Raw genomic sequence first — 13,584 nt, 5'->3', positions numbered from 1 at the left:
CCGCAGTGTTGGGGGAGCCATCAAAGCCCCAAGGAGAATATGGGGTGAGGATGGCGTCATCACAGTGGGGTGTCAGTGCCTGTGAGGGTGCCAGAGTACATTAGCATGATCTTGGCTCACTGCAACCTCCAACACCTTGGGCTCAAGGTCAGCTAATCTTTTTTTTTTTTTTTAGATGGAGTTTTGCTCTTGTTGCCCAGGCTGGAGTGCAGTGGCATGATCTCGGCTCACCACAACCTCCGCCTCTCAGGTTCAAGCAATTCTCCCACCTCAGCCTTCCGAGTAGCTGGGATTACAGGCATGTGCCACCATGCCCGGCTAATTTTTTTGTATTTTTAGTAGAGACGGGGTTTCTCCATGTTGGTCAGGCTGGTCTCAAACTCCAGACCTCAGGTGATCGCCCGCTTCGGATTCCCAAAGTGCTGGGATTACAGGCATGAGCCACCGTGTCCAGCCAAGGTCAGCTAATTTTTAAATTTTCTGTAGAGATGGGGTCTCCCTATATTACCCAGGCTGGTCTTTAACTCCTTGGCTCAAATGATAATCCCACCTCGGCCTCCAAAGCATTGGGATTACAGGCATGAACCACCACACCTGACCTACTCACAGTATGTTTCCCTTGGATAGCTCTGTTCTGAAATATTATCCAAACGTACTCAAATATGAACAGCCAGGGAAATAAGACCCTTCTCAATGGAAAAGACAATCAATGCAGGTCAATCTTGAGATGACCAACATGTGAAAATTACTAGACAAGAACTTTAAAGCAGCTATTTTAACTATGTTCAATGAGTTGAAAGACATATGCTTATAACTGCAGAAAAACAGAATATCTAAGCAGGTAAAGAGATCATAAAGAGGAATTAAATGGAAATTCTACAACTGTAATATACAATGTCTACAAGTAAAAATTCAAGGGATGGGGTTAATAGCAGAATGAAGATGATAAGAGTCAGTGAACTTAAAGACAGATCAATAGACATTATCCAATCTGAATGATAGAATAAAACTTTTTTTAATGAACTGAGCCTCAGAGGCCAGTGGGACAATATCAAAATGTTTAAGAGAGGAAAGAATGGGACAGAAAAAAATATATGAAAAAATTATGGCTCAAAACTTCACAAATTCAAAAAAAGAACAGAATTAAAGGGAAGAGAACACTTTGAAACAGAACGTTGTATGCATAAAAAGAAACAACAAATAGAGCTATACTTTTTTTAAAATTTTAACTCAGAAAAAAAGAGAGAGAGAGAGAGTCAATACTTGAAGTTAAGACTGGAATTTGGGAATGCCTAAACTTCATTGAGCTATTTGTTTTGATAACACATTATTCCCCTGTGTTGGAAGTATACACAGTGGGTTGGTTGTAGTATATAGCAAATTCTAAAAGAAGTAAGTTTTTAAATTACTAGGAGGTAGCATGAAGTCAGACTCTGATTAAGGACTAATGAATGAGGCCAGGCGTGGTGGCTCACACCTGTAATCCTGGCACTTTGGGAGGCCAAGGCAGGCTGATCACTTGAGGTCAGGAGTTTGAGACCAGCCTGGCCAACATGGAAAAACCCCGTCTCTACTAAAAATTAAAAAATTAGCTTGGCATGGTGGCACATGCCTGTAATCCCACTACTTGGGAGGCTGAGGCATGAGAACCACTTGAACTCGGGAGGCGGAGGTTGCAGTAAGCCAAGATAGTGCCACTGCACTCTAGCCTGGATGACAGAGTGAGACTCTGTCAAAAAATCAAAAAATCAAAAAATAAACTAATGAATGAGTAAATATATATATATACACACACACACACACGCGCGCGCGTCTGTGTGTGTGCATGCATGCGTCTGTGTGTACAAATTTAGTTATTGGGTTAAATGGAATACTAATGATATTCTAGCCCAAATTTTCTACTTTTGATCATTACAGACTTATTTTGAAAGGGTTTGAGTCCTACTGCATTTTGTATTATTTTTAAGGGCCCCAAGGATACAGTCCACAAATTTTTGCTCCTTTCATCCCCCTGGTGTGGCACACCACCAGGTGGCCGAGGACCTTCATCCTCCGCTTCCCTCCCCACGTAACTCAAGGGACTTCATCCTCCGCTTCCCTCCCCATGTAACCACATGACCCATGCTGCAAACCCTTCACCGGCTCCCTACAGCCTCTAGGATAAAGTTCGAACTGTTTTACTAAGTACTTTTCCGAATTGGCCCCTCTGGCCACAACATGACCCATATCCCTTCACTTCCGATAGAAATCACAGAACTACCCAGGTCCCTGAGTAAGCCTGGCAGGCGGATGCGGGCAAAAGCCTCCTGGACTTCCTCTCCTCATTTTCAGAGAGCTCTCCCTCCTGTAACTCCCAGCCACCCCGTCGTGGCCCCTCTCCCAGCACTTGCCAACACTCCGTAAGTGTCTCACTGGGCTGGGAGCTCCTCAAGGGCAGGGCCTGAGTCTGATTTATCTGCACCGCAGTGTCTAGCATTGGCTCTAGCATATAGCCAATGCTCCGTAACCATTTGATGAAGGGAAAAATTGCCAAAATACTAAGTTCCAAAATAGAAGTTGACCCAAAACATGTATATGGACCCTTAAAAGAAATGAAAAGAAGGCCGGGTGCAGTGGCTCACGCCTGTAATCCCAGCACTTTGGGAGGCCAAGGCGGGCAGATCACCTGAGGTCAGGAGTTCGAGACCAGCCTGGCAACATGGTGAAACCCCATCTCTACTAAAAATACATAATGAGCCAGGCATGGTGGCCACACCTGTAATCCCAGCTACTCGGAAGGCTGAGGCAGGAGAATTGCTTGAACCTGGGAGGCGTGGGTTACGGTGAGTCAGCGCCATTGCACTCCAGCCTGGGCAACAAGAGTGAAACTGTCTCAAAAAAAAAAATGAAATGAAAAGAAACTGGCTGGAGCAGCGCGACATGCAAAACACGACTGAGTATCTGTTGATCGTGATCATCTACATCAGCCTTAATAAGTGAATTATGAAAAATAAACAAAACTTCAACTGCTCAGTGGTAACAGTGGGGGGAAAGGCAGGATAGGTTACCTGCTCCCCTGATCTACCTCAGCTTGTCTGGAATTGAGTGATTCTAAGTAGGCACAACATACAGCACCTGAGCCAACACGTCCTGAAACTGTTCTCGTGTGAGCGGCATCAGGAAGTCTGTGATGATTCTTCTCAGTTCACTTTTTGACACAGTCAGGTTCTGACCAGTATCCAGCAGCTGAAAGGCTTTTTGCAACTCATCCCCTCTGTCGGTAATTTTTTGAAATAAAATCCGTTTAACATCTAAGCAGGACAGTGTTGGATTTGCAACAGCTGTGGCTATAAAAGAGATACAGCTATTTATTAAACATGTTTAAAGCCGAGATACTAAACAAAAACTCTTGAACTGTTGAAAGAACCAAGTAAACTTGTTAGATGGTATTTCTCCCACCATATCTGGGTTTACATGCATCACCATTAGATGTCTTGTAGTGAAAAATCTACAATCATCTTTCAATTCTGAAATTTGGTCAATATCGAATAATAGTAATGACATTAGTAAGAAAAAAAAAAAGAGAATCTTCCCTATAGAGGACATAGGTCAGCACAAGTGAAAAACATGGATATTGAAAGAAAATTTAGTTAATATCATTCAAATAAATGTTTAAAATATCATATTCACCTTTCATCCCCTTGCCAATTTTTGAAGGGAAAACATGTAATTCTTAAACCCAGATCATTTCCCTTTCAAAGACAAAGAAGAGATGGATGCTAAAATGTAGATATAAAAATGTTTTGAGGGCTGCGCACGGTGGCTCACACCTGTAATCTCAGCACTTTGGGAGGCCGAGGCGGGCGGATCACCTGAGGTTGGGAGTTTGAGACCAGCCTGGCCAACATGGTAAAACCCCGTCTCTACTAAAAATACAAAATTAGCTGGGTGTGGTGGTGCATGCCTGTAATCCCAGCTACTCAGGAGGCTGAGGGAGGAGAATGGCTTGAACCTGGGAGGCGGAGGTTGCAGTGAGCTGGGATCGCTCCATTGCACTCCAGCCTGGGCAAGAAGAGCGAAACTCTATCTCAGAAAAAAAAGAAAAATGTTCCAAGTGGTCTAACTAAGCTTTTGGGGTTTGAACTTTTTGGAAGGAAAGGAATAATGTCTTGATGATATTTTAGGTCCCAGAGCCCCCTGTGTCTGCAAAGGAGAGGTGATACACCAGAGGCCTCCTTCCCCCCTCCAAGACAAGAACAACCAGAGGAACAATAGGTAGGAAATTACATAAGTAAATACAGTGAGTACAAACCAACTTATGGTTCTAATCCATACCATATGCATGAAGGCATAGTTGTTCAATTTGATATTTTATAACTGACTAGGGAAAGAGGAGACCAAGAATAATGGTAGTTGGTAAAACCCTCCTACTTATTTATGAGATAAACTTGTTAGCCACAGTTTATTTAGGAGCTCTTTCTTACATAGTAAATCCCAGATGTATGTTAAAAGGCTTTAACATTGCCTCATCCTTTATAATAATATTCACAAGCAGTAGCTAGGGAGGGAGGATGCTACTTCTTTCCCTTTGAATGAAAATTTCTTATCAAACTATTGCACATTTCTGGCATAAGGACAGTGATAGCTTTAGTCTTGGGGTGACCTGGGCAGGTGAATGACTCCAGAGATCTCAGTACACCAACTTGAACCCACCCAGAGGGCAGAGGCGGGGATTTCCTCAGAGCTGTAGGGTGGGCTGGGCTGTCTTCTGCTTGAGGGGACACAAGAGAGAACGTGCAGGCACCCCACAGCGACACCGCCATGGAGATCGACTGTAGGCCCTAACCCCAGGAGCCACAGCACAGCGGGCTCTGGGGGGCACTTCCACCCCACAGAGGGACTGCGCTGCCATGGGAGATTCTCCCCTGACCCCCACTGAGGGCCCAGCGCACGCAGGGCCTGTGCCAGGGGCCAGGGATGACTCTCGCTCCTAATGCCCACAGTCTCCAGGAAGGAGGTGATTCTGTAACTGGGATGCGGTGGTCCGGTGTGGAGGCAGGCATTAGGTATCTGCAGGGAGCACGGGAGACCTAAACAGAGGATGGCTGGTTTCGGGTGACAGGATGGAAGGTGACAGGAAAGCCTTCTCAGTGGAAAGCAACTTGGTGATCCTGAGGGAACAGAGCTGGAAGTGGGGCTGCTGTGGGGCATGGCCAGCCTGGGCAAAAGGAGGATGGGGGTGGGGACAAGCAGAGGCGCATCAGTCAAGAGATGGGACGGGAAAAGTCAGCAGGGCCTGTCCTTGGGCTTCGTGTTCTGGGGTTATGAAATGGCACAGTGGGACCGTCATCAAAAGAACAACATAACCCTATTTTCATTCTTCACCTTCCCCCTGGTACCACGTGGAGGAGGAACCGAAAGGGAAGGAGAGCGACGGGGTGGAGACAGGCTGGGTGACTACAGCTGCTCAGGAGAGGAGAGACAGAGCTCCGTACTAGCGTGATGGTCACAGAGCAAAAAGAGTTCGCATGAATGAAAGAAAGGTCAAGCGGGGAGGTCTATAGACTCCTCTGATTGGCCAGGTGAGGGACAGAGAGGATGGAACACCTGCGTCTGGCCTGGGTGGCTAGGCAGGGGCAGCACACTTCACTTAGAAAAGGAAGAGGGAAGATGCAACAGAGGTATTTTCCAAGATGGGAACAGCAAGATCTCCCAACACAATGTCATGTTAACACTCCTCCCTGAAAAAGTGAGCATACACTCCCCGCTTGAATCTGGTGGGCCCGTGACTATGGCAGAATGGACATCTATTAGTATGATACATGACATGTGTGATCTCCAAGATGAGGTCACGCAAGCTGCTACGGCCTCTGCCTGGTACTATTTATTCATTTACTAAGATGGAGTCTTGCTGTCTCCCAGGCTGGAGTGCAGTGGCACAATCTTGGCTCACTGCAAGCTCCACCTCCTGGGTCCAGGCAGTTCTCCTGCCTCAGCCTCCCAAGTAGCTGGGACTACAGGCACCTGCCACCATGCCTGGATAATTTTTGTATTTTTTAGTAGAGATGGCGTTTCACCATGTTGGCCAGGCTGGTCTCCGACCTCAGGTGATCCACCTGCCTCGACTTCCCAAAGTGCTAGGATTACAGGTGTGAGTTACCATGCCCGGCCATGCCTGGTCCTCTTTAGATGCTCACACACAGTCACCACTTGGCTGTGAGGAGGCCAAGGCGCCCCCCTGACAGGCCACATATAGGAGTTCTGGGAAACAGCCTTAGCTGAGGTTCCAGGCAACAGCTGTGTCAACTGCTAGCCATTTGAGGACTCTGGCCCCCCATATGAAGTCAGCCAGCCTCTGCACCTCCCTGGCTGGACTGCATGGAGCAGAGACAAGTTGACCTGCCCAAACTGCGGATCTGTGAGCAAAATAAATGACTCTCGCTATTGAGTCACAATGTTTAGGGCATTTGCACACAGCAATAGATACTTTGAGCAGAAGGGGAAAAGGCTTATGGAAAGCAAACGAGTTCAGCCTGGGATATGTAAGCGGGATGTCCATCTGAAAGTTGAATACATACTCTGGAGATCAAAGAGGCTGGAGTGGAGATGGAAGTGTGGGAACCACCTGCATGGAGGCCACAGGGAAACAGGCCCAATGGGAAGAGGAGAAGGGGCTGTGGGAAACACTGACTTGTAAGGAAGTGGAATTCATCCATTCAAAAAATGACATGTTTCAACAACTATCATATTTCAACCACTGTTTTCAGCCCTGAGGGTACTGCAGTGAGTAAGACAGGTACGGCTTACAATCTGGAGGTGAGACGACAGACAAGAAGCCAATAAACAAATAAACAAACGATAGGGTCATGGTGCACAGTGACACATGCAATGAAGATGGAAAGACAAAACAGTGAGGCAAGAGTACAGCTGGGGGCTGCTTTAGAGAGGATGGTCAAGGAAGTCCGCTCCAAAGTGGGTTTGGGAGCTGAAACCCAGAAGGATAAACATGAGCCAGCCAGTCAAGAAGCTGAAGTAAGAATGTCTTCAACAGGGAAACCATAGCAACCAGTAAAGAACCCCTGAGCAAGAAGGAGCTTGATACGTCCAGGAAAGAAAAAGGCCGGAGTGGACAGAGTGTGGCACATAGCAGGTAGGATGGAGAACAGTGAGGGCTCAGGCCAGAGGAGGAGAGCGCCAGTCCACACAGGCTTCAGGCACCTGCAGAAAGGATGGTGTTTTCTTCAAAGTGCAATGGAAAGGCCCAGGAGAGTTTAGGCAGGGAAGCAATGTTATCTAACACAGCCTGTGTGGGGTTTTAAAAACGTGTTCTGGCTGCTATGTAAAGAATGGATTACAGGAGGCAAAAAATGAGGAAGGGAGACCGGAGAGGAGGCTGCTCCAAGGTCTAGGAGGTAACTGCAGCCTGGACCAGGTAGTAGCCCTGAAGGCAGACAAAAAGTAGACAGATAGGAGACATGATCTATTAGTTCTGTAGCTGACAAGGTTTTGCTGATGGATTGGCTGAGGAGGTGCGTGGGGGCTGTTAAAGAAAAGAGAGAAATCAAGGATAATCCCTTGGTGCTGGACATGAGGAACAAGATAAATGACAGTGTCATTGCTGAGATGGAGAACACGGGGGAGTCGAGAGACCCAGTTAGCCAGTTCAGGTCTGAGATGCCCCTTAGATGCAGTGCACGCGGAAAGCGCAGTGAGGCAACTGGATATACGATCGGGAGCTTAGTGGGGAAGTGAGGATGGCGCTATCATTTTGGTTACAGGTGGCATTTCAGGACATGGAGCCAGATGAGTCACAGAAGAGAGGGCAGACAAGGAACAGAGGAATAAGCACAGAGCCCTGAGGGGGAAGAAGGAACTTAACCCTCCCACAAGAGTTCCAAGAACACTCAGAAATGCAGGAAGCACTCGGGCTTCCCTTCCATTTCTGGCTGTCACTCAGAATCTCAGAAGCAGCTGATTCACACACAGCAGCTGTGTGATTCAGAATCAGCCGGTGAGCACTCTTTCTCCCTCTGCCCACCAGCCCGAACATCCTCCTCCTGCCCCCAGTGTCAGAGGGGGATCCCTCTTGTTAATGTACGCCTCCATCTTGAAATCCTCTCTTGGACTTCTCATATATATTTTTAGTTGCTTTCTTAGAAGCCCCACCTTTGCAATCAATAATTGTAATTTAAAAGAATCAGAAAATATTGATTTGAGACTATTTTAAAATACGTGAAGGAAAACTTTTTATTCCATGTGCCTAATGCAACGTCTGAGGATGAAAATGAAAGCAGTAACCAAGCTTGCATAACCTGCTGGTGGGAGTACAAATTGATATAATCTTTCTGGAGGGCAATTTGACAAAATTTTCTATATCCGCTTAGGATACAGAAAGTCACAACAGACTGTCACTGTCACCCTAACAATGAGAACAAGTAGGATAAGCTAAAATATATATATAGTTTTAAAACCCACTAGAGATCTGAGGATGGAAAGAAACTACCATTCAGGAAAGGACAAGTCACTCATCAGAGAAAAAAGAATAACTCCTTCCAGCCCTGTGGCACAGTGGGTAAAACGCAAATTCATTACAGGCAGGGGAGGAAGAAAACAACCCAGTAATTAGCAGCCACATGAGGCTGACAGATGAGATTCCCAGGGGCCTTGGTCACAGAGCAGGTCTGCGCTCACCCTCTTGGGCCTTCCCCCAGTGCACGTAAGTAGCACTGCACCAAAAGCTGGGGCTACAGGAGAGCTGAGTGATCCACCCTAGCACAGCACACAGAGTTTTGCAGAAGTCCAGGGCAGCTGTTTACCAAAGGCTGAATACAGGGAACAAGAACTCAGGTGAACCCTCCGAAGCATATGGGCCCTTCACTAAGTGTCAGTGGCCCACTGCAGGTTAAAGTCAGGGCCACAGGGTGGACAGAGATGTTCCCAGGTGCAGAAAGCCATGGCAGAGCTAGGGAACAAAGAGACCTCCCAAGAAATCCCCCCAAAATGGCAGGTGGGTGGTAAAGCAGAGAGAGATCTTCCTGCCATGTGCAAAGCTGGTGGCTGGGCTATAAAGCAGAGAGATCTGTGGAGTCTCACCAGTGCTCACACCTCAAAGACCTGTTGAAGGCAAGTATATGAAACCTGGGGAAACCCAAACTTAACTAAAACTGCAACAAAGTCAAGACACAGCTCACCTGAGAGATGACACTGAGCTCAGCTCGCCAGAAGCCTGAGAGAAGAAGAGGCTTTTCTGGTGGTAAATATTACTGACTTCTGACTCTACTGCTTTTAACACAAATATCTGGCATTACATTTTTTTTTTAAATTGCAAGACAAGTGAAGAAGAAAAGGTAACCTAATCAAGGTAAAAACAGTCATCAGAAGAATACTCACAGAGAGAACAAATGCAGAAATGACCAGGTTTTCAAACTGAGAATGGGAAACATGTTAGCAAGATGAAAGGGAAAAGCTGAGAACATAGTGAACATATAGGGAATTTCAGCAGAGAGATGGAAAGTATTTTTAAAGAGCACATGAAAAAAACTAAAAATTAAAAATATAATATCAGAAGTTAAGAATTCACTTGTTTTGCTTAGTAGCAGAGTGTACATGCTAGAAAAAAGAACTCGTGAATATGAACTCAGGTCTATAGAAATGATTCAACCTGAAACACAAAGATAAAAACACTTAAAAAGGAAACAGGGTGTCTAATATTTATTTGCTTATTTGATGTATGAGTTATACAAGTATATATTTACAGTTATATGTTTTGCATGCATGAAAAAGAGACCAGCTCAACTGCTGATGACACCCTCTTATAAAGGAAAGTGGTGCTGGGAGGCAAATATATCTTTAATTTTTAAAAAGTAAAAAAACGCCAGGCACGGTGGCTCACACCTGTAATCCCAGCACTTTGGGAGGCCAAGGTGGGCGGATCACGAGGTCAAGAGATTGGGACCATCCTGGCCAACATGGTGAAACACCATCTCTACTAAAAATACAAAAATTAGCTGGGCATGGTGGCGCATGCCTATAGTCCCAGTTACTCAGGAGGCTGAGGCAGGAGAATCATTTGAACCCAGGAGGCAGAAGTTGCAGTGAGCCGAGATCGCACCACTGCACTCCAGCCTGGGCAACAGGGCGAGACTCTGTCTCAAAAAAAAACAAGAAAAAAAGGTAAAAGAAAACAAACAAACAAACAAAAAAACAAAATACTCCAGTGTGCTAAAAAGTACCACCAATAGAAATAAAAAGCAAATGACAAAAAAGAAAAATACCTGTGGCACTAAGGCAGATAGAAGGTTCACATTTTTAATACAAAGAGAGCTCATACTAGTCACTAAAAAAGACCAACCCAAACTAGGTAAACAGGCAAAGGATATGAACAGGCAACTCACAAAAGCAAAAGGCATAAGCCTGGTAAACTTGAGAATAAAAGTTTACCTTACTATTGAGGAAATGCATATTAAATTCACAATGGAACGTTATTTTTCCATATCTAATGGGCAAGATCTTAAAAGATAATCTGTGTTAGGATACTTAGAAATGAGCACTTATAAGGGTCATGAGTGGGAATGTGCTAAGGTGCAAGCTTCCTGAAAGGTAACCTGGTGGTACTCATTACGAAGCTTAAGAGTAGGAACAGCCTGGATGCGCTGGCTCATGTCTATAATCCTGGCATTTTGGGAGGCCGAGGGGGATGGATCACTTGAGGCCAGGAGTTTGAGATCAGTCTGACCAACATGGTAAAATCCTGTCTCTACTAAAAATACAAAACTCAGCCAGGTGTGGTGGTGCGTGCCTGTGATCCCAGCTACTCAGGAGGCTGAGGCATGAGAATCACTTGAACCCGGGAGGCAGAGGCTGCAGTGAGCCAAGATGCCCTTGCACTCCAGCCTGGATGACAGAGTAAGACTCTGTCTCAGGAAAAAAAAAAAAAAAGAGTAGGAAAAGCTTTTAACCCAGTCATCTCACCTCACTCTAGTCTTCTTTGTATGATCAGAAGGTTAGTTAAATAAATATATATCTGAATTATGTTGTAGACATGAAGCTGTTGAACTGGAATGCATTTATTGCTGATGATGTATTTTGATGTCAAAAACTGCTAAACGAATCCCCGATATCCACTCTCCTCTTTCTCCTTAGAAACAGACCCCTGAGTTTGGGTAGACACATGGTTGTTGGAAACGAAGTCTATTTCGCAGGCTCCCTGGCAGATACATGGGACCGGGTGGTTCAGGTCCTGCCAGTTGCAAGGAAGCCGGAGTGTCCAGCATGACTAGGATGGCTTCGCCCAATTACAAGGCGAACCCTAACTTCTTTCATAAACCCAACTTCTTCTTTCGCAGCGGCCCCTCTGAGCCCCGCTGATTCCTCAGGCTGTGTTCATGCAGTGCTTTGTAAGTGCATCTTATGATATTTGGCTCATGCTACTTGAATTCTCTATCTCCCTGTCTAGACTGTGAGCTTGTCTAGGGCAGGCCTTCTCTCAGGTCCATCTCTTTATTCTCAGCACCTATTACAGTGCCTGTCACATGTTATGGCTCAGAAAATGTGAATAAATGAATGAGTAAACGAAGGACCTAATACATGAAATTAAAGGACATATGTTTTTGGAAAACAATAACGTCAAATTCTGTTGCCTTTAAAACTAGTAAGAACTCCAGAAGAGTTGAAAACCTATGTCCATATAAAAACCAGTACACGAATGCTTACGGCAGCTTCACTTATAATTGCCAAACAAGGAGGCAACCAAGATGTCTATTTATTTATTTATTTATTTATTTATTTATTTATTGAGACAGGGTCTCACTCTGTCACCCAGGCTGGAGTGCTATGGCACAATCATGACTCACTGAAGCCTTGACCTCCAGGGCTCAAGCCATCCTCCCACCTCAGCCTCCCAAGTAGCTGGGACTCTAGGCATGTACCACTATGCCTGGCTAATTGTCTGTATTTATTTCTAGTAGAGACAAGGTCTTACTATGTTACCCAGTTTGGTCTGGAACCCCTGGGCTCAAGCAATCCTCCTGCCTCAACCTCCCGAAGTGCTGGGATTAACAGGCATGAGCCACCGTGCCTGATCAATACATAGCATTTTATACATTTGTCTAAAACTAATACAATCTACAGCATCAAGAGTGACCCCTCAGGTAAACTCTGAACTTTAGGCAATAATAATGTTATCAGTATGGGTTCATCAGTTGTAACAAATGTACCACACTAATATGAGATGTTAATTATGGGGAAACTGGGGGTAGGAGTGAGGGGGTGTATGGGAACTTCCTGTGTTTTCTACTCAATTTTTCTGTACACCTAAAACTGCTAAAAAAAATTAAGTCTACTAATTTACTGAGTGAGTTTTTACATATATAAGCCACTGAATTCTGGAATCACACGCCCTGGGTTCAAATCCTCACATACCACTTAAAAACTTGTAACTTTTAGGCAAATAGCTTAATCAATCTGTGTCCCAATTTCCCCATATAGAAAATAGGGATAAAAATAGAGCCTAATTGACAGAGTTATTGTGAGGATTAAATGTCCTGTGAATCCTTTGAACTAAGCTTGGTACATATTAAATACACATAAGTGATGTCTACAGCTAGGGTTCTCATGTGCTCATGAATACTCACTTGAAGAAGATCTGAATATATCTGGGGAACCATTCCTTGAATATACTCTACATGGTGAAGAATGGGGTCTTGAATGTGTAAATTTTCGCATGTGAGGATACGACCTAAGCCAGTCCGGTATAATCGCCATTTTGCACATTAAATCCCTGTGATATAAAAGAAAACAGATTACGTTACCTTAAAGCATCCATTCCAAATGTGGCCAATTTCCTATCTATTCCTTTTCTGAAAGGACAGCTGGAGAGTGTTAAAATGATGCTAGTCATAATCTGCTCTGCCGATGTTTCAGACTATTCTTAAAGTGAACATAAAAATCATCATTGTGGACTCCTTGTTTTAAGCATATTCAGTAAACTTCAAAATGGCAAAATAAAGAGACTTTTGGATAGAAAAATCCACCTACATCTTGACTATCACTGACTCACTTCTTTGGTAGGCAGTGAGGGGAAGAAAGTTTGGATTTTCTGAGCTTTTTTGAAGTGCCCCAGTATAAATTCAACATGCAGTCAGAGGCAAAGCTGGGATGACAGGAGCGAAACTGGTGGAGTAAGGACCTCTGAAAATCCTCTCCTCCATTAAATCAATGAGGACACCGGGAAAAATTGTCGAAATCAATCTTTTTCAGAACTCCATAAATTAACAAAGGCTTACAGCAATCTGGGGAGCATTTATTCTCCCAAAATGACTGAATCTCAATATGAAGACATGCCTTGTGGCATTTTAACTTGCCTCATTCCCATTCCCCCTCACCTGCCTTCTCCCACCCCACCAGCTCTGATGTAGCCTTGAAAACCATGAGCCTGCAATCACAGGGAAAACCCAGCAGGCTGCCAGTCACCAGAGTGGACAGAACAGGGTGGGAGCTCTGTCAAAGCCTCCTTACCGGGAAATTATCATTATTTGACCTGATGTTTCCCTGAAAGATCCTACTCCCAAGGCTGTCTTTATTTGAACTCAGAGCTCACTCAGTGAA

At 44.8% G+C, this 13,584-nt stretch overlaps 1 protein-coding gene across 7 annotated transcripts in view; it reads right to left on the bottom strand.

The window, feature by feature from the left end:
* Positions 1-13,584, bottom strand: part of EFCAB6 (EF-hand calcium binding domain 6) — a 306,691-nt gene that overhangs the window by 261,746 nt on the left and 31,361 nt on the right. For 4 of the 7 annotated variants that reach the window (XM_003905667.4, XM_031656221.1, XM_031656219.1 and 1 more), the window contains 2 exons: positions 12,612-12,757; positions 3,115-3,326 (listed from right to left, as the gene is read on the bottom strand). The exons of 2 other annotated variants lie outside the window; for them this stretch is intronic. In XM_003905667.4, coding sequence (XP_003905716.2) covers positions 3,115-3,326; positions 12,612-12,750 — 351 coding nt within the window. In that variant the 5' untranslated portion in view covers positions 12,751-12,757. The remainder of the gene's footprint in view (positions 1-3,114; positions 3,327-12,611; positions 12,758-13,584) is intronic. One more of the 7 variants, XM_021921653.2, reaches the window with a different exon arrangement.

Source organism: Papio anubis, chromosome 16 (assembly GCF_008728515.1).
Source record: "Papio anubis isolate 15944 chromosome 16, Panubis1.0, whole genome shotgun sequence".
NCBI classification, from domain to species: Eukaryota; Metazoa; Chordata; class Mammalia; order Primates; family Cercopithecidae; genus Papio; species Papio anubis.
Note: the sequence above shows the minus strand (reverse complement) of the source record. Positions and strands in the feature narration are given on the sequence as shown.